A 25927-nucleotide genomic window follows, 5' to 3' on the forward strand; every position below is an offset into this window, starting at 1 on the left:
TTTTTTTTTCCAAGACAGGGTTTTTCTATGTAGCCTTGGCTGTCCTGGACTTGTTTTGTAGACCAGGCTGGCCTCGAGCGCACAGTGATCCACCTGCCTCTGCCTCCCGAGACGAATCTGTTGTCTTATGAAAACCACATGTATTTGTGTTTTGAGACAGTTTGTGTAGGCTGGCCTGGAACTATGTAGCCTATAATGACCTTGAACTCCTGACATATGTACCTCTACCTTCCAAGTAGGATTACAGATTTGCACCACCACACCTAGCTAAAATAGAATTCACCTTATTTAACATAGTTTTCTGATTTCTTGTCACCAAACAAACAGCTTCAAACAAAACAAAAACAACCTAAAAGGCCTCCAGGGGAATAATAAGTATTAGACTTAAAGGTATAATGCCAGGTGAGGTGGCTTAAACGGGTAAAGAGCCCTGCCTCCACACCACACCACCTGGGTTCATCATTCTTCAGAAATCACATGGTGGTGGGAGAGAATCAACTCCTTCAGCTAATTTTCTGAACACACGCACACACCACAATAATGTCATTAAATAAAGTTAGAATGTCAGCATGGTAAATTAATACTCAGAACTGACAAATGTTTTCAATCTCATTACTCAACATTATTGTTAATGTTTTGTTTTTTTTGAGACAGGGTCTCTCTATAGCCCTGGCTGTCTTGGAACTCACTATGTATTCCAGGCTGGCTCTTGAACTCACACAGATCTGCTTGCCTCTGCTTCCTGAATGCTGGGATTAGAGGCATGCCCATCTCAATATTACTTTGTAGAAATCAAGGTATATTTGAAGTGATCTTATTTTGCTGTAGTTTTCTTAGGAATTGTTGAGGATTTACCTTTCAAGGCAAAAAGATGTCTTTACATTTTTTTTTATTTTTAATTATGTTTATATGTGGATACATGCATGTGTGAAGGCAGGAGTCCAGAAGAGAGTGCCAGATTCCCTGGAACTGGAGTTAAAGGCATTTGTGAGCTGCTGGACACTGATGCTGGGAACCTAACTTGGGTCCTCAGCAGAGCAGCAAGCACTTTTAAACACCGAGTCATCTCTCCAGCCCAAAGAGACATATTTTAAAAAGCATTTCACTACGTGTATGTAAGTTTTTTACACTGGTGACATAATTTTTGTTTTTTAAACTTTATTATTTATACATTATTCTGGCTGCATGTGTGCCTGCATACCAGAAGAGGACACTAGATTTCATTACAGATGGTAATGAGCTACCATGTGGTTGCTGGGAATTGAACTCAGGACCTTTGGAAGAGCAGCCAGTGATCTTAACCTCTGAGCCATCTCTCCAGCCTGTTTTTTGGTTTTATGAGAGGGTTTCTCTGTGTAGCCTTGGCTGTCCTGGACTCACTTTGTAGACCAGGCTGGCCTTGAACTCTACAGCGATCTGCCTGCCTCTACCTCTCTAGTGCTGGGATTAAAAGTGTATATGCCACCATGTTTAGCTGTGACCTACTTGGAGAGGATAAAGATTAGAACGGATTCCCCCCCCCCCCCCCAATAGGTCTTTCGAGATAGAGTTTCTCTCTCTAAGCTCTGGCTGTCCTGGACTCTATTTGTAGACCAGGCTGCTCTCGAACTGACAGTGATCTGCCTCCCAAGTGCTGGGATTAAAGGTGTCACCATGCCCTGCTGATTGGATCCTATTTTAATTACAGGAATATTTGAGTTATGTTTATAGGGTGGTGCATGTCTGTAATCCCAGCACTTGGGATACTGATACAATTCTACCTCAGAATCAGCAGTTCATGTCTTGGAGATTTCAGTGACTCTGCTAATAAGAGTTTGAATGAGATGAGAGAGCCAGGTGTGGTGCCATGGTGCATGCCTTTAATCCCAGCCAGGCAGAGGCTACAGATACTCTGTCTTTTTTTGTTTTTTTCGAGACAGGGTTTCTCAGTGTAGCCGTGGCTGGCCTGGACTCGCTTTGTAGACCAGGCTAGCCTCGAATAGATACCCTGTCTGGAAAAAAACGAACCAAACCAAAAAAACTCAAATTGAGCTGAGACGTGAGAGCATCCGTCCAGTGTTCTAATGCTGTATGCTAGAGGATATGTGACAAATAAAAAGGCCATCAGTCAGCCCACACTTGATAGCATGAGAGAGAACTGTAGAAGAATGTTAATTCTGAACATGGCTATTCTGGCAAGAGATCACAATTGAGCCACTGACTTGCTACAGCTGGCTGAGTTTGGAAGGGGTGGGGCAATTCCATGGGTTGAACAACTAAACTAGAGCAATAGGCTGTTTTCAGGGAACATATTTAACAAAAGAGATTAATCTGAGTTCATACTCTAGGGTTTGGATATTGGCTGATGCATTCCACTGGATGGTATGTTGGTAATCCTAGTTTTCTTTCTAGTTGGCAAGTAAGGTAAGATACAGATGTAGACAGTAGCGCCTATCTGCTGAGGAGCACCAAGTGCTTTCCCAGGTGTGTGAACTGATTCACCTGTCCCCATTTACAAGCGAGGAAACTTAAGGTACTAGGACGAGGGAGGAAGACCCAGCCAGTCTGAGTGTTTTGGGGCAAGTTCTGGTGACGAGGATTGTGGAGAGTTCTTGAGTTGGAAGCCCACAGATGCAGGGCGAACAACACAAGGGAACTCTAGACATTGCACTGCTCACTTCCAATTGGGTGAAGATCTTTGTGAAACAAGGGTAGTTTGTATCCAGTCCTTTGAGCCCCACAGCTGAGGATTTGGGAGTTTTTTGTTTGATTTTTGCATTTTCACTGGATGTGAGTGACATACAACTACCACAAAAGGGGGAAAAAGTGACAAGGGGACAGGTGGATAGCCGAACAGAAGATAGCATCTATTAAAAAAAAAAAAAAAAACAGTATTCGTGGCTGGGTGTGGTGGCACACGCCTTTAATCCCAGGCAGAGGCAGGCAGATCGCTGTGAGTTCAAGGCCAGCCTGGTCTTGAAAAATCAAAAACAAAAAACAAAAACTAACAACAACAAAGAAACAAAAACCAAAAACCCAAACAAACCAGTATCCGTTTTCTTTCCTTTTTGTTTTTGTTTTTGTTTTTCGAGACAGGGTTTCTCTGTGCAGCCTTGACTGTCCTGGACTCACTTTGTAGACCAGGCTGGCCTCGAACTCAGAGAGATCCGCCTGCCTCTGTCTCCGGAGTGCTGGGATTAAAGGCATGCGCCACCACCACCCGGCCAGTATCCGTTTTCTAAGGCAACATTTTAGTATGTATCAGCTGGCTGGCTTTTAGCATGCTATCCCACTTCCCCAGCCTCTCAAACTCAGGGATTATGGGTGTGCACCATTAATAGGCGTTGTTTCCGGAAAGTAACCCTGAAGAAATTAACCAAGAGTGACCACCCAGGAGGTTTCTGGAGGACACAGAAAGGAAAATGGTCAAGTAAACAGATGGTTTTTTTTTTTGTTTGTTTGTTTGTTTTTTTTTACCACCAGGCTAAACTCAGGTACAGCGATTGTGAATTTTGTACTTCTATGTTTAAATGCTTCGTAAAGATATTAAAGAACAGTTGAAGTTAAGGAACTAGTTTAGGAAAAGAAGGAGCCCTTTCTCTTGTTAATCTCTTGAGATTTTAAGACAGAGACGATAGAATGTTTCAGGTAAAGAGGCTGTGCTGAGCATGGGTGGCGATGGGATTTGTGTGATTTAGGAAGAATGGCAGTTTAGGAAAACTTTTTTTTCCCGGTTGGTACCAGCTTTATCCCCAAGGAACGGCTTGTTTAAATCAAACCATTAAGCTTATGCGTCTACTAAGCGGCGATATGAAAAAAAAAAATCTAGTGGGGAAAGGTGATTTACGGATCTTTGGGAAGATCTCAAACTGAGGGGTTAATTACAAGACTTTCAAAGCCTACTGGAAGGCTTCTCCCTGCCGGGTTTCGCGGCTCCCAGTCTTCAAATCAAGGGACGCCCGCTCCTCACCAATCACAGGCTTCTGCCCAACCCCTTCCCGGGTTCTAGTCCAATCCGGGGCGGACTTCGAGGCCACGCCCCTCGCTTCCTGCAAGGGGAGGGGAACCGGGCGGGCTTCCGCGGTGCGCGCATGCGCACTTGCCACACCGCGGGAACCGCTGCTTCGCGGCGGTCGGTTTTTCTTCGTTGGTACCTTGGTGAGGAGGGGCGTCGGGGCGGTGGGCCTGAGAGAGAGGGCAGGGCTCTTAATTTGGACCCCCGCTGCGGCTTCTGGGCGGCGGCAGTGAGGCCGGGCCTGGTGGGCACTCGAGCTGGAGGTTGGGCTGGCTGCTCTGTGAGATCAGGTGCCCGCGTGTGGCTCAGCCTCCCGGCTTGGCCGTGGGCTTTTGGAGCGGCCACAGTCTTGTTTCCTCCCGTTCTGAGGGCGGGACGCATGGCCTCAGAGCTTTGCGCTGTTTTCTTCTTGCACGGTGCTCTGGCGGCGACTCCTTCCTTCCCTGTGTTGCAGTGGGCGGTCCTGTCTTTCGGACTGACCCTGACCCGGGAAGTAACGTTTTTGTTCTCTCCGAGGGGAGCGCTCTTAGATGTCAGCCGGTGTCTGTTAAGCTTCATTGCGCACTTACTCCGAACAGCTAACGCAAAAGGGAATAATGTTTGCTTTTACTATCACCCTCCTCCTTTTACTTTGCTCCTGATTTCAGACTTTGTGTAGCTAAGCATGGAAACCCTTTGGACAGAGTCGTGTGGAGGACAGCTGTATATATGACAATACTTCGATTTGCAGTTACCATTTGGAGGTCATGCTTCTGGTATTTTCAGCACTCCCGAACCAACTTTTCCTTAACATTTCAGCTTTGTGGGCAAAGTTCAGGGTAAGTTTGGAAAAGTTATATACAAAACGGCCTACCAAATTTTGACATGTATCACAGTGTGCCAATAGTTAAAAGATAGTTGCTGGCAACTTTGACTGCGTTGTGGGTTCCACAGCGTGTACTTTTAGAATGTGTGTAACTGTATACGTAGACCTGTAATGACTACAGGAAATACTCCTTTGTGTACTCGTGAATGTTATTCATTAAATACAAGTAAAATGTGAAAATTGAAGCCACTATACTCTTTTAAGAAAATAGCAAGAGAAATTATGAAGGTGGCTACTTGTGTAGAATACAGTGGAGGAATAGATAGCATTGTATTATCTTCATATTACGTGGTGGATAATGGAATACTGAGGGAAATTATGGCCGTTTCCCATCTAGGAAAATTCTAGAAATGTGCTGTCAGTATGAATGGAGTTTGTTTTGGTTTGGTTAGTTTTGAAAATTTGTTGTCATTATAATTCTCTATTTTGTGAGCATGCACATGGCAGTTGGTTCTCTCCTATCATATGGGTCCTAGAGATCCAACTCAGGTTGTCAGGCTTTTGGTTTTTGTTTAAAAAAAAAAAATTATTATGTATACGAAGTCCTGCCTTGCATGTGTGCCTGCCTGCCTGCCTGCCAGAAGAGGGCACCGGATCTCATTATAGATGGTTGTGAGTCACCATGTGGTTGCTGGGAATTTAACTCAGGACCTTTGGAAGAGCAGCCAGTGCCCTTGACCTCTGAGCCATCTCTCCAGCCCCCCCCCTTTTTTTTTTTTAAAATACAGAATCTTCCTCTGTAGCTCTCCTGGCATGATATTGGCAGTGTAGCCTAGGCTGGTCTGAAATGTGAGCCAGTCCTGCCTCAGCCTCCTAGATTACAGACATACATGGCTAGACTCAGGCAGGACAGTTGGAATACTTGTGCAGTGGCTTAAAATGTAATGGACAACATTTGAAATTAGAAACGTTAGAAGTTGATAGCAGGAGAAATTAGAACGGTCAGAGGTATCCACGTGTGTGCCACAGCTCATTTGTAGCTGTCAGAGGACTGCTCTACCCACTGTACCATCTCTCCTGTTCTAAATACCAAAATTCTAAGCTTACCCTAAAAATCATTAGTTTTATACAGTCTTTGCTTAAAAGCCTTACTAGTTAAGTTTGTGATACTTCATATTTCTTCCTAAACCATGGGCCTCTCTTCTTCTTCCCAAGATTCTCTCTGTGTCTCAAACCCAGGACCCTTAGCCACTCCTATCCTCTTTGCCCTGCCCAGGTGCCATGGCTTTTTATTAATCAGCATCCTCCAACAATTCCCCTTTTCTGTCTAAATAAAAAGACTGTTTTTTTAATATACAGTAAGAACAATTATGAAAAACTATAAAAACCAATAGGTAAAACTTACATACATAATGTCTAATCAGAAGATATTCGGCAACCTTGAAAAGATATTATCTATTTTATCTTGGTGAGTCTAAAGTTCTGAATTAAGTCAATATCTATCAAGGCTCAAATCTATCAACCTAAAAGTATCTATCTAGACCTAAAAGTATCTTTCCTAAACAATTAATCTTAATTTTAAACTAACTGGTCTTCCACCCCATCAGAGACCTGAGAAGGAATAAATTTAACTACCTAAGTAAACAAGAAGTGTAGGTTAGCAGCTTCCAAAGTGAAAAAATGGCAGAGACAGTTTACTGCCTGACCAGTCACCTAAAACTATAATATTAGAGCATCGTCTTCAGCCTTCTGGGCCAGTGTATCTGACAGACATATTTGTGGAGCAGGAACGATTGAGGACTTGCTTACCCTGTCTTGGCACAGTCTGGCTGTCAACTCTGCCTGTATCTAAGCTTACCCGTTTTAGGCAGATATTGTCTGTGGCAGATAAAAGGACATTTTTGTCCAATGGATTGTTTGCCACACTTGAAGCCATCTCTACAAGGAGTTTCTTTGATGCTCATCATCTTCTTTGAGGTAGGTAGGTGGGGTGCTGCCAGGAGTTAACCTGTCTTATTGTCAGAGAATCCTTAAATTAATAAAAACATTTTAAAATGCCGTGTTCTGTAGGTCTCTGAGGTTTTTGAAGACCATATCTAGCTATAGAATCATATCTGTTAAACCTAGCATGTATGTTCCTATACTTGACATGACCATGAATTAATCAACAATTGATTTGTATTACTTAATTATCTTAAACAGTCTGCAGTAGCACTATCAGGTTATTGGAAGTAAACCATGTATTAATTGAGTTGTATGTGTGCAATACCTCATATTAGAGTAGAAATACAATGTGTGAAGAATATTAAATTTGACTTTTATTTCAATGTATCAAAATTAAACTTATTTTGCATCAATATACAAAATTTTATATCAATGAAATAAAATTAACCTTATTTGTGAGTAACAAGGCCTTGAGTTGAGTAGGTTCAGTAATCTTCCTTTTGTTCTCTCCTCCCTCAGAGGTTTAGTCCGTTATTTCCTTGAGGGGAAGCATGGTGGCATGCAGGCAGAAGTGGTGCTGGGGAAGGAACTGGGAGTTCTCTATCTTGATCTGCAGGTGGCAGCAGGAGACTGCCACACTAGCTTGAGCATGTAAAACCTCAAAGCCTGCCCCTACAGAGGCATATGTCCTTTAACACCTCCTAATAGTGCCCCTCCCTATAGGCCAAGCATTCAGACACACGCAGTCTATGGGGGCCATATCTATTCAAACCACCACAGTGGGTAAATCCAGCTTGTAATTCTGTACTATTTTATGAGAAGGTAAGTTTAGTGTTTGGTGTGTATGCTGTTTTGAAGTTGACTTTTGCTCAGGGTATTTGTTAGTAACTAGTCTTTCTTTTGATGTTGCAAAAATCTTGTGTTTTTTTAATTTTAATTTTTGTTTAAAGTGACCTTGTTCTTTTATTCATTGGAAAATATTATGGTAATAGACTTATTTTAAAATGCTGTTTTTGCAGTGAGATGGAAGATTTTCGAGGTATAACAGAAGAGTCATTTCCAAGCTTTTTAGCCAATTCACTCCTTGGTAATAGTGAGGTTTTGGAAAATGTCACTCTTTCATCAAATTTTGGCTTGCCCATTGCTGTTTCTACAGTTGCCAGGAACAGACCCAGCATTGAAAACAGGTAAGGCGGGCTGGAGAGATGGCTCAGCGGTTGGGAGCACTGACTGTTCTTCCAGAGGAGCCGGGTTCAATTCCCAGCACCCACATGGCAGCTCACAACTGTCTGTAACTCCAAAATCTGACACCCGTAGACATACAATGCACATAAAATAAAAATAAATAAATTAAAAAAAAAAAAAAAAAAAAAAAAAAAAAAGAAAACAGGTAAGGCTTACCTGAACAGATTTTTTTTTTCAGGTTTACAAACCCTGTAATATTGATACGAGAGGGGACAGGGAACAGGATCTGTTAGAATGGCTTCCCAGCTCCCTTTGGTTCTCTCTGGGTCACTGTCATTCTTTTTATTCTCTTGGCTTACTGGTTTCATATGCTTTCCTGTTTCGTGTTCAAGAATATCTCTGAGCCGGGCGTGGTGGTGCACGCCTTTAATCCCAGCACTCGGGAGGCAGAGGCAGGCGGATCTTTGTGAGTTCCAGGCCAGCCTGGTCTACAAGCAAGTCCAGGACATCTAGGGCTACTCAGAGAAACCCTGTCTTGAGAAACAAAAAACATCAACAACAAAAATGAGTATCTCTGAAAAGACATCTATGAATTGAATTTTCTAGCTAGAGAGAGGAGACTGGTGAACTGTTTCTTAGTGTTGACCTGTAACTGTGGTTTGGGGGTCATTGCATCTTTTTGTATGACAGGTTTCTTTTTTCTTCATTTTACCCTGCTTTATACTTTACTAGGTTTGTGTGGTTGTCTTTCCTTGCTAGCTAAGTTTGTTTGTTTTTTGGTTTTGTTGAGACAGAGTATCTCTGTGTGCAGCTCTGGCTGTTCTGGAACTCACTCTGAAGACCAGGCTGGCCTTGAACTCACAGAGATCCATATGCCTCTGCCTCTCGAGTGCTGAGATTAAAGGCCTGTGCTACCACCAACAGGCCTTGCTAGCTAAATTTCTTTCTTTCTTTTTTTTTTTAGATTTATTTATTTAGTACATATACCTGTATACCTACATGCCAGAAGAGGGCACCAGATCTTATCATAGATGGTTGTGAGCCACCATGTGGTTGCTGGGAATTGAACTCAGGACCTCTAGGAAGAGCAGACAGTGCTCTTAACTGCTGAGCCATCTCATCAGCCTGCTACCTAAATTTCTTAGATGCTTCTGATTTTGTTTTTCTTTTCTTAGTACTATGGCTTGAATCCAGGACGCTGTGCATGCTAGGCGAGTACTTTAATGCTAATCTACATCCCTAGTCTTGTTGTGTGCTTCTGAAGTAACTTAGCTTGTATTAAAATAATTTTCAGTTACTCAGATCAAGTTTCTTTTTCTTAGGAATCAAACCAGCTTCTATTTACTTTTATTTTTTTATTTTTCCTGTTCTAGTTTTATATCTGAGTATGTTTGGCTTAGTACATGTTATTTATATCAGTCTACATGTGGTATATGTAGTTTTCACACATGAGTTCATGTATGGTTTGTGTATTGTGTAAATTCTGATCGTGCCTAAATATCTGACCGCCATCTGTTTCCAGTCTATTCATTTGATGAGGGATAACCTCTTTACCTTTGGGATGTAGGGATTGGGGTAACTCTTAAAGACTATTTTGAACACTGGGGCTCCTATGGGTTAGTTTTTTTTGTTCTGTAGCCCTGTGGCATTAGTTAATTTTGAGACAGGTTTCTTGTAGATTAGGCTAGCCTCCAATATAGTGTAACTGAGGATGACCTTGACGTTCTGGTGTTCCTATTTGCAGAGAATTATGAGCCTCTGCTACTATGCCCAGAGTGTATAGTGTTGGGATCAAGCCTAGGGTTTGGTGCTTACTAGGCAAGCACTCTACCCAAAAACTATATCTTTAGTCCAACAAGGTGAGTTTTAATTGTAAATAATTGAAATCTTAATAATTTTGTATAGGTACCCTGATGTCCAGGCATCATACTTAATCGAAGGGAGATTTTCAGTTCCTTCTGTGTCATCTCCCAGTTGCCAGAATGACAACACTGAACCAAGACAGAGATTACAGCTCAGCTTTCAGGGTGATGAGTAAGTCCTCGCCTTCATTTTGTATTCTGGTACAGCTCCCCTGGGACGCAGGGGAAATGTTTGGCTTTGTCTTTGATTATTACCTCTTAGTATTTGTAAACAAGACCTAGTTTTTTGTTTGTTTGTTTGTTTTCTTTTGTTCTTGTTGTTGTTTTTTTTTCAAGACAGGGTTTCTCTGGGTAGCTTTGGCTTTTCTGGATTCCCTTTGTAGACCAGGCTGCCCTTGAACTCTCAGAGATCCTCCTGCTTCTGCCTCCTGAGTGCTGGGATTACTGGTGTGTGCCAACCTGCTCCACTCTTCTATATCTTTTAATTACATTTTTAGCCTTAAAATTTTTTTCCTTTAAATTTTTTTATGACTGTAAACAAAACAGTCATTGAAAAAAATATAGGCAGTTAATAGGAAGATTATCTGTTAACTATTATTATTAGTTAACAATTATCTGTTAACTAAAGAATAGATGCCAATTACATTGTCTTTTCACTTTTCTTTTTTTAAAATACCATATATTGTGTGCATCGTGCGTGCATGTTCTCTCTCTCTCTTTCTCATATGAGCATGTCATGGCACATATATGGATGCTCGAAGACACTTTACTGGAGTCTGTTTTCTCTTTCTACTATGTTGGTCCTGGGAAATGAAGTTTTGTGGCAAATAATCTTTATCCACTGAGCCATCATGCTGGCCTGGTAATATTTTTGTTCTTTGATTTTTAGAGCTAACGATAATTTATACAATTGTATATCTGCAATGAAGAAAACGTAGAAATCTCTAAAACCAAAACTAACTTGAAGTTCTTGGTGGCATCAATATAGACAGTCTTAAGATTACTGCTTAGCTCTGCATTTCAGTATTGGTGAGGTTGAATGTCCTGACATTATTCACTCCTTTCATTTATGTTGTAAATTACCTCTTGAGAGCCTTTGTATATGAGTTTTCTGTTTTAAATTTATTTATTTATAAACCTATTTATTAATAAATATCGAAAAACCAAAAATAAAAAAATAAATATATGAGTTTTTTTGGCATTTACATTGTTTTTACCCTTTCCCCCCCATTTTAAAATTGAGATGCGATTTCCCTGTATTTGTGAGTATGCTTTGGTTTAAGCTAGAGGTATTTAATATATGGATTTATTAGAGATTGGTATATTAATATGCATATCAATCTCTAATAAGGGGATAGAGAAGAATAGGAAGTAAATTGTAGTTAGGGCAAAGATTGTATGTTGAAGTGTGGCTTTTACCTCTTTAACTTGAAGCTTATGTTTTTTGTTTTCTTTTTGTTGAGTGCCTTACTAAATTTAAGCTTAGCCTTTGCTCTCTATCAAATCATGTTGCACTTGGGAAATTTTCCCTGGGGGGGTCTTTCAGCAGCCTTTTTTGCTGTAGTGAGCTGCTGTAGGTCAGAAGGAAAATTTTCATTAATGGAAAACATTTTCACCTGCATACAAATTATAGCAGTGGATAGAAAGCCAGGCATGTGAACAGAGGTGGGAGTAGAAATAAACTTCTGAAACCCTTATTTCCCAGGCATGGTAGCATGTTATAATCCAAGCACTTGGGTGGTAGAAGCAGGAATATCAGAAGTCTAGGCCAGTGAGATCTACAGGCAAATTCTAGGGCAACCAAGAACCCAATGAGATTCTCTTTCAAAACAAAACAACTACAAAATCTTTATTAATTTGAGGATTTTGCTGTTTTGGCAAACATACCATTCTCGTATCTGTAAGTGTAACTCACTTTTAGATAGCTGGGCTTAGCTAGGCAGTAGTGTTTCATGCCTTGAATTCCAGCACTTGGGAGGCAGAGGCAGGTGGATATCTGAACTAGTCTGGTCTACATAGTGAGTTCTAGGATAGCCAGGGCTACACAGACAAACCCTATCTTGAAAAACAAAACAAAACAAAAAAGTTGAGCTGTTTTCCTCTAGGCAAATTATTTATGTGGTAAGGAAAACATTTTTTCCTTGAGAGGCAGGGTAGCAGTGAGATCCTCTCTTTGGATCTGGTGGCTGGACTGTGTGCTACAGCTAGTTTCCAGAATCCATCTCCTTGAATTTTCTGGCTGGATTCACAACTGTTTATTCACTGTGTCTGTCTATTTTTCTTTTTGAAAGATGAACTACAGAACTGATTAATAGACATTTTGTAGATTTATCTAAGGCAACTAACAGCTATTGTAATTCTGCTCTCAAAAAGTCCTGCGACAAGGAAAAAGAACAATATGGAAAGTCCACAGTTGTTACACTCTCTTGTGAAACCAAGAACAGAAGAGAACCAAGCTAACACTACAACATCCGTTCAGGGTCAGAGCCTTTTGGATGGAGTTTCTCCTCCGGAACAGGTACCAGGTACAAAGTGTTAAAAATTATTTCACATATATTTTAATTTTCTTGCGCTTTGCTTGGTGTCTCTCTTCTGGTTCTGTCCCATGCTTCGGTTTGGCATGATCTTTTGTAGAGGTCTCTAGATGAGTCTCCTTTGCCCTGGAAAGCATGCTGTTGATAGGTATAGCACACGTACGTTAGAACAGAGTCTATTGTTAGTACTCTTTCACTTTTCTTCCTACCAACCTCAACTTATTTTTGTATTAATATAATGGGTGAATTAGAAGTTGTAAAGTAAATTATTATTTCTAAGACAATCAAGTTGGAATACTCAAAGGTGAGTCATTTTAAAAATTTATTTTGAAGTAGATATATAAAGCAGAAAAAGCTACAAAGTATGAGGAGTTGTCAAAAAGTTACAGGATGCTTCTACTGCTGATTCCTCTTATGCATTCTAAATTCTTGCTCTTCTGTTTCTTCCCCTGCCCCTCGTGTCTCTTGAAGACAGTTTTGCTGTGTACTTCTGGTTGGCTTTGTGCCCTGCTGTGTAGCCTAGGCTGGCCTTTGTTTTCTGAGTGCTAGGAGTGCAGATGTATGTCACCATACCTGTGTTTCTTCTCTTTCCCCAACTTGTTCTTTGGGAAAGAACTCAAAACTGGAAGTTGAAAGCTATATCGTGCTGGGCAGTGGTGGCACATGCACCTTTAATCTCAGTACTCAGGAGGCAGAGCTCTGAGTTTGAGACCAGCCTGTTCTACAGAGTAAGTTCCAGACAACCAAGGCTACACAGAGAGGCCCTGTCTTCAAAAGCCAAAAATAAAAAGGGAAAACTATATCCTTTTGGTTTACGGTAGCAATGATATAAATCTAAGCTGTAATTCAGTACTTAAAATACCTTGTTTGAGTGTTAGAAGATTGATGAGCAAATATACATTTGTAGTTTACTTTGAAAAATTATCTTTTTAAAGGTTTATTTATTTACTTTATGTATATGAGTGCTCTTCCTGCATGTATACCTGCAGGCCAGAAGTAGGCATCAGATCCCAGTATAGATGGGTGTGAGCCACCATGTGGTTGCTGGGAATTGAACTCAGGACCTCTGGAAGAGCAGACAGTGCTCTTCTCAGCCATCTCCCCAGCCCCCCAAAATTATCTTCTTTAAAAAACGATTTATTTATTTATTATTTATACAGTGTTCTGCCCACGTATATGCCTCCAGGCCAGAAGGGGCACCAGATCTCATTATAGATGGTTTTGAGCTGCCATGTGGTTGCTGGGAATTGAACTCAGAACCCTTGGAAGAACAGCCCGTGCTCTTAACCTCTGAGCCATCTTTCCAGCCCCTACTTTGAAAAATTATTAAGGGATGTTTGTGTTTCTTGATGTAAAATATCAAATAACTATGAAGGTAGAGAGATTAGTATCAGCTGTACTTGTACGCTATCAAGAAAGTGGCAATGGGACAAAATATTGCTTCTCTCTCTCTCTGTATGTATGTATATATTTAAATACATATAATATATATTCACTGGGCATTGGTGGAACATGCCTTTAATCCCAGCAGGTTGGTGGCAGGGGCAGGTCGATCTCTGATTTCAAGGCTAGCCTGGTTTACTGTGGAGGAATGCCTTGAGTGTTCTACAGAGCCAGTTCCAGGACAGCCAAGGCTGTACATAGACCCCCTCCCCCAAAAGAAAAGAAAAGAAAAAAGAAACAAAACAATAATATATAAAATAGTTTCTGTATATATAACTATAAATCATATATACAGAAAGGGACTAGTGTTCACAATATATAAAGAACTTATACTTTAACATAAAAGACAAATGTGCAGAAGGACTGGATAGTTCAATGACAAGGCTCCAGACCTTGAAAAAGCAAATGTGCAAAGGGCTTGAGTAGACATTTCTCTATAAAAATTGTACATATGGCCAGTAAACACACAGAAAGGTATTAAATCGTCAGAGAAAAGCAATTCAAAATCATGAGCTGCTACCGCTTTATACCCAAAATGGCTATATCACAAAGATAAAAATTGGGGGCCGGAGAGATGGCTCAATGGTTAAGAGCACTTGTTACTCTTCCAGGGGACCCAGCTTGATTCCTCTGACATGGCAGCTCATGACCATCTGATTCTAGTTCAAAGACATGCAGCACTTCTTCTGATGTTTGAGGGCACTGACATAGACATAGACAAAACATTCATACAGCAAGCATTGTTGATTTGCAGAAACAGAAACTCAAACTTTGATGCTAGAAATGAAAATTGTCGCTGGATGTGGTTGGTGGTGTGTACCTTCTTCTATCCCAGCTCGAGGCAGAGGCAGGGTAATCTCTGTGAGTTTGAGGCCAGATGAGTCTATATAGTGGATTCCAGAACAGCCAGGACTACAGAGTGAGGCCCTGTATCAAAAAACCAAAACAAGCCGGGCGTGGTGGCGCATGCCTTTAATCCTAGCACCTGGGAGGCAGAGGCAGGCGGATTGCTGTGAGTTCGAGGCCAGCCTGGTTTACAAAGTGAGTCCAGGACAGCCAAGGCTACACAGAGAAACCCTGTCTCGAAACCCAAAACAAAATAAAAACAAAACAAAACAAAATAACAACAACAAAGAAAGAAAGAAGATGGTACAGCTACTTTGGGAATCAATTTGACAGTACTGAAAACTTTAAAATAGACTTAGCATATATATATATTTTTTTTTTTTTTGACTTAGCATATATATTAATCAGACTGTTTGTGACAAATTCTGTGAAAACCTTAGGTGGAGAAGGGATTCAGTGTAGCTTGCAGTTTCTGTGACCTCTGTCCATGTTTGGCTGGTTGTGTTGCTATGGGCCTGGGGAGAGGCTGACTATAGTGGTGGGAGTATATGGTGGAGCTAAACCTTTGACTCCTGGTGGGCAGGGAACAGAGACAGTTCTAACTCAGTGGTGCTTGGGGATCACCCTTGGTCTTACACGTGCTGAGCAAGCCCTGGCCATGGGGCTGTCTTCCAGTACACTCTACTTATTCATCGTGATTCTCTCTGACATTGTAAAGTTTCAGGCATTATTTTGGTCTATATATTTTAGACTATATCTCTAAATATACTGTCTTTCTTGTATGATCATAGTGCTGTTACCAGTTGGCAAACTTAAATCTTACCTTATGCTCTAGAAGATGCACTTGAATTGAGGTCTGAAGATCATTTGTTGTGTCCTGTATGCCCAGGCTTGTTGAAATAAGGGAGACCTATCTCTTACAGCTTATTTCTGGATTTGGGTGTGTCTGCTTGCATTATATGGATGCCTCTTTCCCCTCCTTTACTAAATCTCTTATTACAGAAAAATTAGCCATACAATATTGATTGGCTCAATATTCAAATTTTATGGCATGTGTGTAATTTTATGATATCTATTCTAATAGTTTTAAAACTTTAGCTGACCAGTGATGGATTCTACTGTTACCATCTGAATGTTCATCTATTCTATTTCAAGATAGAAAAATATTTAGTTCGTTTATTTGTTCCTTTTGAGTATTATTGGGTCAGAAAATAATCTGTCTCCTCAGTTTTTGTTTTTGTTTCTTAATAGACTCAGCTCTTGATTTTCACTTAAAATCGTGGATGAATAAACAAGAACACAAGGTAACTTCTTATATATCTGTTATTAATTTCTGGAGTTCTGTAATGGAGTAAAAGGTCATATTTCACACACACATTAAAAGTTTGTACATAGAAGAAATTTTGTATTTCTGGAAATTTAGCAGTGCTTGGTGGTGTATACTTATAGTCCTAGCACTTTTGGAGACTGAGGTGGGAGAATTGTCATGAGTTTGAGGCCATGAGTATGGGATGTCTCTGTGTCTTAGTTGCTTTTTCTGTTGCTCTGATAAAGTACCCTTTGAAAACAAGGGAGAAAGGGATTATTTGAGCCCACAGTTCCACATTACGGTCCATTGTAGTTAGGAATTTACAGCAACAGGAACTTCAGTGAGCTGCTTTCATCCAGTCCATAACCAGGAGCAGAGAATGCATACACCCCAGGCTCAGGTTGCCTTCTCCACTCTGTTTGTTTGTTGTTGGGTCTTTTTTTTTTTTTTTTTCATAGACACAGGGTCTCTATATAGTCCCAGGTATACTGTAACTCACTATGTAGGCCAGGTTGGTCTTGAACTCATAGAAATCTGCCTGCCTGTACGTGCTTCTGAGAGTGCTGGGATTAAAGGCATGTACAAGCACTCCTGGCCTCTCTCTCCACTCTTATACAATCTTGGATTCCCTGCTTAGGGAATGGTGTCACCTATAGCAGGTGGGTCTTTTCACTGTAATTAATGTAGTAATTGAGGTAATTACAGCAGATAAGCCCAGAGATCTAGCTCCTAGGTGATTCTAATTTCTGTCAAGTTGAAACACCAATCATTACCTTCAGTTTCAAAAACAAAGGTGGGGGAGGTTTACCTCTAGTAATAAGGAGATTCAAATATAGTTCCACCTGGATGTGGCCATGCATACCTTTAACCCCAGCATTCAGGAGGTAGAGGATGGCAGATTTCTGAGTGCAACACTAGCCTGTTCTACATTGTGAGTTCCAAGCCAGCCATATAGTGAGACCCTCTCTCAAAAAAAAATAAAATAAAATAAAAGTTGTTCTGTCACCAACTTGTGCCTTAGGTATTTATTGGACTAGCTGAGTTTTGTCTTGTGTAAATGTGAAATTATATTGATGTGCAATAATTTTAATCTCAAAATTAGCATAATTTGCAATCAATTCTAAAGCTGGTTATTTTAATATATATTTAACATTAATATGAAATAAATGCCACAAAGAAATGTTAAATTTTCATTCTGGGCCTTGGATGTCCTTTAGTGTTAGCTGGTCTTTGGGTGGGGGAGAAGAGAAATAGGTAGTTCTCAGTGATAGGAAAGATTGCTTGGATTAAGGCTACTTATTCTAGCTTTCTTAGTGTATTACTTCCTGTATTGCTCAAATTCAGTTGTGTGGTATATTAAATCTATTACTAGATTTGTAAGCTGCAGAGGCAGTTTAATAGGGCCCTACATTTTAAGGTGGGTTAGTGCAGGGAAGTAGAGCAGGCAGGAAGGAATTTACTGGAAAGCAGGGAATTTTATTGACAAATCTGTGTTTTCATTAATTAATTGCATCGCAGACTAGAATCTTTTTTGTAGCCTTGTACCATTTGTTTCCTTTTAGATTGTCATGCCTGATACTGGGAAGCATCTTGAAGACAAGACTCCAAACAGTCATTTCAGCCATGTCAGCTTATTAGAAAATGAGAAACTCTTAACACTGACGAACTTGGAAGATTCCTCTGGTACTACAGCATGACTGATGTTTTCTGTCTTTGCTTTGCCACTTCACTTTTTGTGTATATTGAAGTAGTTAGTATACTTCTGGTTATTTCCCCTCTTGTCTTTTCCTTTTGCCTTTAACAAGACTCTGTTGACTTTTTTGTTTGTTTGTTTGGTTTTGGATTTTTGAGACAGGGTTTGCCTGTGTAGCCCTGGCTGTCTTAGAACTTGCTTTGTAGTCCAGGCTGGCCTCAAACTCACAGAGATCCACCTGCCTCTGCCTTCTGAGTGGTTGGGATCAAAGATCTGTTGACTGTTCTGAGTGGCAGGATTTATTGTTATATTTTTGCTTCTTTTGAGACAAGGTCTCACTATGTAGGCTGGTCTAGAACTCCCAATATAGATCAAGTGGCTCAGAAACTTGTAGAGATCTGCCTGCCTCTGCTTCCTGAGTGTTGGCATTAAGGTCTAGGCCAACATACCCAGCACTATTATTTTTATTTAATTTTTGAGAGAAAAGGTTGTCTGTGCAGGTCACACTGGCCTTAGCTCAGGATCCTCCTACTTTAGAGGTAACTGTATCTGTGAAGATAACTATATCTGTGAAGATACCTATATCTGTTTTTTCTTTTCTTCTGTGGTTCTGGATCTTCATTGTTAGATCTCCTGCATGTTAGACAGATGCTCCACCACTGAGTTGTATCCTAAACCCTAAACCCTACCCCAATTTCTTTTTTGAGATATGTAGCTGTAACTGTCCTAAAATTCACTTTTAGACCAGGGTGACCTTGAATTTGTAATCATTTTCTGTTCCTACCTTCTAAGAGCTAGGAATTTATAGGTATATACTACTTCACCTGGTTTATGATAGTTTCCTTATGCCAAATATAAAAACAAAATCATGATAGCCACTGCCTTGTTTATTTTTTAATAGCCTTCATGATTAAAAAATTATGCGTAGTTCTGTTTTACTGGAAAACCTATCCTAATTTTCATTCTGTTTTATCAATAGATGATGATATTAATGATGAAGAATTTTATGATGATCATTTAGAAGCATATTTTGAACAGCTGGCCATCCCAGGGATGATATATGAAGCAGGAGGACAGGAATCACCAGAAAGTGTCTTTAAGTTACCTGTAAGTCAAGTGTGCTCTAGGTTTTGGTTATTTTGTTTTGAGATAAGGTTTGATATAGACAGGCTGGCCTCCAACTCACTGTGTAGCAGAGAATGACCTTGATGAACTTCTCATCCATCCTCCTCTACCTTCCCAGTTGCTCCCCAGAGTTGTGCATCACCACACCTGGTTCATTTCTTCATGTTAACATTAAACTTAAGCCTTTGGTTTCCTGTGCACTTCAAATTGATGAAAAAGTTGATTTTATTTTTTCTCTATTTCCTCTTAATTTGCCCTCACTTAAGAAAATAAAAAAAGGAGGTTAAGAATTCCAGCACTTGGGAAGTTGATTCAGGAGGATTAGGATTTCAAGGCCAGCAAGAAAGCAGGAAAATGAAGAAAGTGTAGTCAGTGGGCATCCTTTTTCACTAAGCAGTTAACATCTTGTTGCCATAGCATTTGGCAATTTGAAAATAAATTGCAAATGATTTATGACTGTACACTAAAATTTATCACCAACGAGTAAGAACTTTCCACGTAACAATGCTGTTCTATACTTTTGATACAGTAGTTTAAATTTAAAATATATTTTATGTATATGGGGTGTTTTGCCTGCATGTATGTCTGTGGACTACTTGAGTGCCTGGTGCCCTCTGAGGCCAGAGTAGGGTGTCAGATCCCTTGGGACTGCAGTTACACATGGTTGTGAGTCACTATATGGGTGCTAGAACCAAACCCAACTCCTTTAGAACAGTAGCCAGTGCTCCTCACCAACCATCTCTCTAGCCCCATACAGTGGTTCAAATTAATGTCTGTATTCAAACTTGTCCAGTTATCTCTAAAATAGTCTTCATTTTTACTGTTTATGATTCATAGTTTAATCAACGGCTGTATGACCTGTGTTCTTCGGTTTCTTTATTCTAACTTGCAATTCTTTCATACATTAAGCATTTTATTAAATTTAGGCTCTTTGTTTTGTAGACCCATAATCTGGAAACTTGTGATTACTATTTCACCTGGTTAGAATAGGTTAAACATTTGGTAAGAATTCCTGTGATCCATTTTTCTCATGAGCAAGTTGGTTAAACATGTGGTGCTACATACTCACTGCTTTCCAGCCAGGGCAGCTTCTGTGGTTCTGCCATGGTTGCTGTTTGGTAATGTTTTTGCTCATATGTCTTCTGATGTAGATGATTTTTTACTCTTTTGGGATTAAATGATGTGTGGGAGGGCATATCAAGGCCTTGAAACATCTTGTCTCCAGCAAGTCTTCACAAACTAGTTTAATTGCTAAAGCCTCTTGGAATCAAGTATGGTTACACTGGTGTTTGTCATGGTGGTTTTTCCAGGTTCTTATTTTCTATCTGGCATTTCTCAGTTTTCCTCAAAAGTGTTCTTTTTTAACTTAGAAGAGGAACTTTTCTTTACAGGCAATTGAAAGCAATATCTTAAGCTGTGAGTTGCAATCAGAAAATAATAGCTGTCTGATTTCCCATGATGCATGTACTTCAGGATGTTCTCCAACTGCTCACAGAGAGTCTGAGGAGGCTGCTCTGCTGGGGATCAGTAAGTGTTCAAGTATGATTTGTTTGTTTGTTTGAGACAAGGCTTCATTTAGTAAGCATGTTCCGGATGGACTCCAGCTTGTGCAGTCGTGCAGCCTTAGCCTGCTGACTGCTAACATTTTTAGCATGAGCCACCATGTCTGGCTCTCCTTTATTCTTAAATTTGGGTTTGAGCTTACCTTTTTAGGGAAAAAAAAAACTGTTGTGATTAGTTTTAAGTTACTTTTCATTTTCCCTTCTAATCTTCAGTCTAAAAACTTTGAAAAGAGCCTCTAATGCTTGAGCAAGAGGTTAGTTACCTCCTGGTTAAGTTTGTTCCTGAGTGGTTTTGTTTTATATGTTAGTGTGAAGTTGCCTTCTTTGTTAATTTAAAAAAAAATTTTTTTAGAGCATTGATTGGTGTCTCACCTGCATGTATCTGTGAGCATGTCAGATCCCCTGGAATTGGAATTACAGACAGCTGTAAGCTTCCATGTGGGTGGGTACTCGGTATTGAACCTGGGTCCTCTGGAAGAGCATCCAGTGTCTTGACTGCTGAGCCATCTCTCCAGCCCTCTTCATTAATTTTGAACACTTGTATGCATTTAAAGACACTAGAAATGTAATCATGCCTCTGTGAATTGGTACTGCTAAAAATACTGTAGCATGTCCTTGGGTTGGCCATTTTAAATGGTTGCATCCTATTCAGACATTTGAGAATTAGAAGTCACCTTTCTGTATGCCACCAGATTGCTCATGTTTATTCCCTTACTGATGCTTACTTTCATTTATTTCCAATTTGCAAAATTTGTCATATGAACACTAAGTATTAAGCTAAAGAGTTATTGCATTAGACTACCTAGCTTTGACATTGTTCCATTAACCTTTTTTCTTATTTTTAGGTAGCTGTGTAGATCATATAAAGCAGGTAGATAATGAGTTATCATTTGACTCTCATACCTGGAGAACTGACAAGGAAGGGGCACACAATTTGAAGGATATTGTTCCAAAGCAAAGCAAAGTAAGTTGATGAACATTTTATTTCAACTTCCTAGTAATCTCTTGTTTGTATTATACCAGATTTTTAGAAGAAGCAACCGTTGTAACCTCTAAAATATACGGGAAATATATAAAAGTCACTACTTACACGGCTTGTGTTTGGTTGTATGTACCATTGGCATCACTAACATTATGCAATTTATGCATTGTCTTAGATTTGAACATCTGATGTCATGCATTTAAGGTTATTCATTTGAAAAGCTCTTTAGCCTAGGATGCAGTCGTTTACTAAAGCACATAGCAGCTGGGTGAGGTGGCGCACGCCTGTAATCCCAGCACTTGGGAGGCAGAGGCAGGTGGATCACTGTGAGTTCGAGGCCAGCCTGGTCTATAAAGTGAGTCCAGGATAGCCAAGGCCACACAGAGAAACCCTGTTTCAGAAAACAAAACAAAACAAACAAACAACAAAAAGGAGCATATAGCTGGGTGTGGTGGTCTGTGCATTTGATTCCAGCTTTTGGGCAGAGGCAGGAGGATTGGAATTTGAAATTCAGCTCAACTATGTAGTTGAGTTCAGACTTGTCTGAATACATGGGGACCTGTCTAAAAATAAAAATAAAAAAGAAACAAAACACCTAAAACATTGTCTTTTACCTGGCTCAAGGATGTTTTTGTGTTAAACTTTTCTTTTTGTTCAGATGGCACCTCGCTTTTCCTGTCTTGAAACATGCTAGGCATTTCTGACTTCTACCTTTTTTTCTTCTTTTTTCTCTTTTCTTTTTTGGTCTGTGTACATATTTGTGTCTGTTTAGAGCCTAGTTACTATCCCCTCCTTCCCTTACCTAGACTGAAATAGTCTTTGTAGTCTAAGGCTCTATGAATAACTTACTCCCTTGACCTGACAAAAGCAGCTTAAGGGGAGTTGTTTTTATCAGTGGTTTGAGGAGAGGAGGTCCAATCCGTCACTGGAAGGCAGTTTGTTTGTTTGCTTGTTTTTTGAGACAGGGTTTCTCTGTGTAGTCCTGGCTGTGGTGGAACTCCTCACAGTTTAGATGGCCTTGAATTCAGAGGTCCACCTGCCTCTGCCTCCTGAGTGCTGTGATTAAAGGCCCGCACCACCACATTGCCTGCCTCACTGGAAGGCTTTTATTTATACTAGTTTTATGCAGCTTGTCACACTAAAGGACTTACTTTTGTAGAGACTTTTATTGTTAATTACAAATGTAAAATTTATAGTTTTGTCTTATAATGTGATGGACAGAGAGAGAGAGGGCTGCTTTTGGTTTCCAAGTCTGCTTGATGTATATAATTTCCAAGCCTACTTTTTTTTTTTTTTTAACATTTGATCATTTATTTGTTACTTTTTTTTTTTTAGACTTTAGCAGTCTTTATTGAGAGCTGTGCATGAGAGACCTCTACTCCTGCCTCATTTCAATCGTTACCTCCTTGTTTTTGCCTTTCTCCTTTACTACTTGTCACTTGGCTTTCCTTTCCAGGATCTTCTTGTGGTCTTTGTCCAGCTTTAGCCTGGTGATACCCACCTTGCAGGCGTAGATGCCCACGTGGACAGTTGTGCCATGAGCCTTTTCTCACTGCACTTGTTCAGTGTAGATGACATTTTCTTCTTGTACCACTTTTCCAATCTGCTGACCTTTGTACTGTCCTTGGAAAACTTGAATTTCATCATCCTTTTGAATGAGCATGAATCAAACATTATATTCCTGTCTCAGCTCTTTGAAAAGAGGGGGAAACACGATATTCCTCCAAATGTGAGAAGGTACATTGCAATGCCGTTTGCAGTTTTTGCTTCAGTCAGAAATCACAAAAGGATTGAACTTCATTTTGGTGGCTGCAGTCTAGCGATCGCTGCAAAAGCAAAGAGCTTATTTGTTACTCTTAAAGCCTTATTGCCAGGCTGGGCTTGGTGGTGCAGCCTTTAATCGGGAGGCAGAGGCAGGTGGTGGATCTCTGTGAGTTTGAAGCCAGCCTGGTGTACAGACCTAGTTCCAGGACAGGCAGGCTACACAGAGAAACCTTGTCTCAAAAAACAAACAAACAAACAAACAAAAAGGGCTTATTTTTGACTAGACTCAGAATTAGAAGTAGATGCTCTCTCAGCAAGAACAGTCTCTGTTTGTTCTTGGTAGTCAGTTCCTGTTGGCTTCCTTCATTCTCTGGGCAAAAAGTTTAGCTTCTTCCTCATTTTTCTTAGTACGTTGTTTCTTTAGAGCAATGTATTGGCATTTGAATTGTAGGATTTGTTGAGTGAGTGCCAAGGCAAGACAAGATGCTAAACTTTTTTTTTTTTTTTTTAACGCAAGATCTCTCTGTGTAGCCTGATTGTCCTGGAACTCCTTCTGTAGACCAGGCTGGCCTAAGACTCACAGAGATCTACCTGCCTCTGCCTCTCAAGACCTTGGATTAAAAGCGTGTGCCACCATGCCTAGCTAAAACAATGAATCATGGGTGCTTTGGTCCTGGGCTTCTTGCTTCTTTGTTTGAGGCTTTCTGACAGCATATTGGCAGTCATCGTCTTTTAAGAGACTGAAAAGCTTCTGGATCCTTCTACCTCATGTGGGCCACAGCTGATAAGGCACAGTAGTTTCTGTTAGTCCACAAATATCCTTTTCTCCTTTATTTATTTATTTATTTTGGTTTTTGGTTTTTCGAGACAGGGTTTTATTTTACTCTGTAGCCTTGACTGTCCTGGACTCACTTTGTAGACCAGGCTGGCCTCGCACTCACAGTGATCACTGGCCTCTGTCTCCCTGAATGCTGGGATTAAATGCTGGGCACTACCACGCCCAGTTTTTTTTTTTTTAATTTTCAGTAACCAAGTTGAGAACACTCAACATGGTAGTCACAATGCATTTGTAAATAGACTGAGCATGGCCATATTTTAATGTTGGGTTTTGTTTGGTAGACCGCTTAACTTTGGCTCATACATAGTCCAGGATATACTGACAATTATATAGGCCATTTATTTATATAATGAACATTTTATACAGGTTGCATTGCTTTGCTTATTAAGTGTTAAAACGAGTGTAAAAAAAAATGAAGCTTACTGTTGTTGCATTGATACTTTTTGAAGGAGTGTGCTGGAGAGGATGTTGTGGTGAAGAAGCTGCGGGCTGTGGATGAGACACTCGGCCCGACTCACAGTCACAACACTAGTGATGCAAAAGGCGCCTTGGGCCCAGCTGAACCCAAGACACAGAATTCTCACCAAAACAAGCATTTGGCTTCAGATTTACAACCAGTCTTGAATATGGGTAGATCTTTAAACACAGAAACTTCTACAGTATGTAGTCAAAAAGATGGGAACATTGCTTCTTTGAAGACCAGTGGTGACAATGGAATTAACTCCCCTGATCTTTGGTCACCAACTTGTGAAAGGAGAGCATGTGAATTTTATGAGTCAGTTGCAAAGACTAATGACGGTAAGTGGACCTTTCATTTTAAATAGAATATAGAAGTATATAAGATGTTTATATATTCAGAAGAGGTTAAGCTTCCATGTAGAACTCTCTGATTATTTATAGTAAAGTATTATTTTTTAACCATTCCCCCCCGCCCCCCCCCCTTTTGGCTTTTTGAGACAGGGTTTCTCTACATAACCTTGGCTGTCTTGGACTCCTTTTGTAGACCAGGCTGGCCTTGAACTCACAGAGGTCCGTCTGCCTCTGCCTCCCTGTGTTGGGATTGCAGGTGTGCACTACTGTGCCCTGTGCTCTTCAACAGTTTTTTTTAACTCATAAACAGTACATTCTGATCATAGCCCCCCTCCCTTCATTCTTTCCAATTGTCCTCCCTCCCCACCCCCAGGGGCACGTCCCCTCATTTCCCTTCAGAAAAGAGCAGGCCTCATCAGGATAGCAACCGAACATGGCATAACAATAAGATTGCGCACAAATCTCAAGACATTAATTTTTTTTACCCTCTCTTATCCTCTTCCCCCATAAACTCCTCTCCACCAAGTCCCTATCCCACTTTCAAGTTTTGTTTGTTTTTGCTTTGTGTCTCACTGTGTTTAAGCAGAGCCAGTACACATGGTTGTGAGACAGTCCTTTGGAGTATAAATAACTCCCTAATAATTACATTACTAAAGAAAATATTTTCTTCCTTTCCCCCATCAGCCCTTAACCACCATTGGTTCCCCTGGGTAGGGCAGGACCATGAGCTCCTCCCCATGTTATTATAGATCTTAAAGATTTTAAAAATATACTACTATTGCATGATTGTTGCTCAGAAATAATAATGTTAAGCACACATCTAGTGCAAATGTAGCTTTCTGAGTCTTTCCCCTCATTATATCTCATTCTCCATTATAGATTTGTGGGTAAGCTTGTCTTGTGATCAAAGAGATCTTTCTTTTGAGGAAATGAATTTCCCTTTTTCTGACCAATTTTGAGCATGCATCATTCAGTGGTTTTGGGATTTCCTCTTTAGGAGCAGATCTCTCACAGAATGTAGTCTACCAGAATGAGGACGGCAGGTGGGTCACTGACCTCGCCTACTTCACATCTTTTATTGATCAGCAAGACTCACAGATGTCTCTAAATAATGAGATGAATGAAGACTTCAGATCTGGTTGTAAGTATGTAGATAGCCACTTTTATTGTGCCAGACTCATTGTTTATGATGATGTGTTGAGTCTAGTCCCCCTGTATTGGTCAGTCATGT

General features: G+C 40.3%; 1 protein-coding gene across 1 annotated transcript in view; it reads left to right on the plus strand.

Annotated features, from left to right (window-relative positions):
* The first annotated feature begins 4646 nt into the window (after window positions 1–4646).
* Cep192 (centrosomal protein 192) overlaps window positions 4647–25927 on the plus strand; it is a 92268-nt gene continuing 70987 nt past the window's right edge. The window contains 11 exon segments of the mRNA XM_051163511.1: window positions 4647–4812; window positions 7763–7930; window positions 9834–9962; window positions 12164–12315; window positions 15865–15917; window positions 17485–17605; window positions 18595–18722; window positions 20132–20267; window positions 21148–21266; window positions 24336–24684; window positions 25694–25837. Of these exon segments, the coding sequence (XP_051019468.1) occupies window positions 4703–4812; window positions 7763–7930; window positions 9834–9962; window positions 12164–12315; window positions 15865–15917; window positions 17485–17605; window positions 18595–18722; window positions 20132–20267; window positions 21148–21266; window positions 24336–24684; window positions 25694–25837 (1609 nt within the window). The 5' untranslated portion in view covers window positions 4647–4702.

Source organism: Acomys russatus, chromosome 20, assembly GCF_903995435.1.
Source record: "Acomys russatus chromosome 20, mAcoRus1.1, whole genome shotgun sequence".
Taxonomy (NCBI): Eukaryota; Metazoa; Chordata; class Mammalia; order Rodentia; family Muridae; genus Acomys; species Acomys russatus.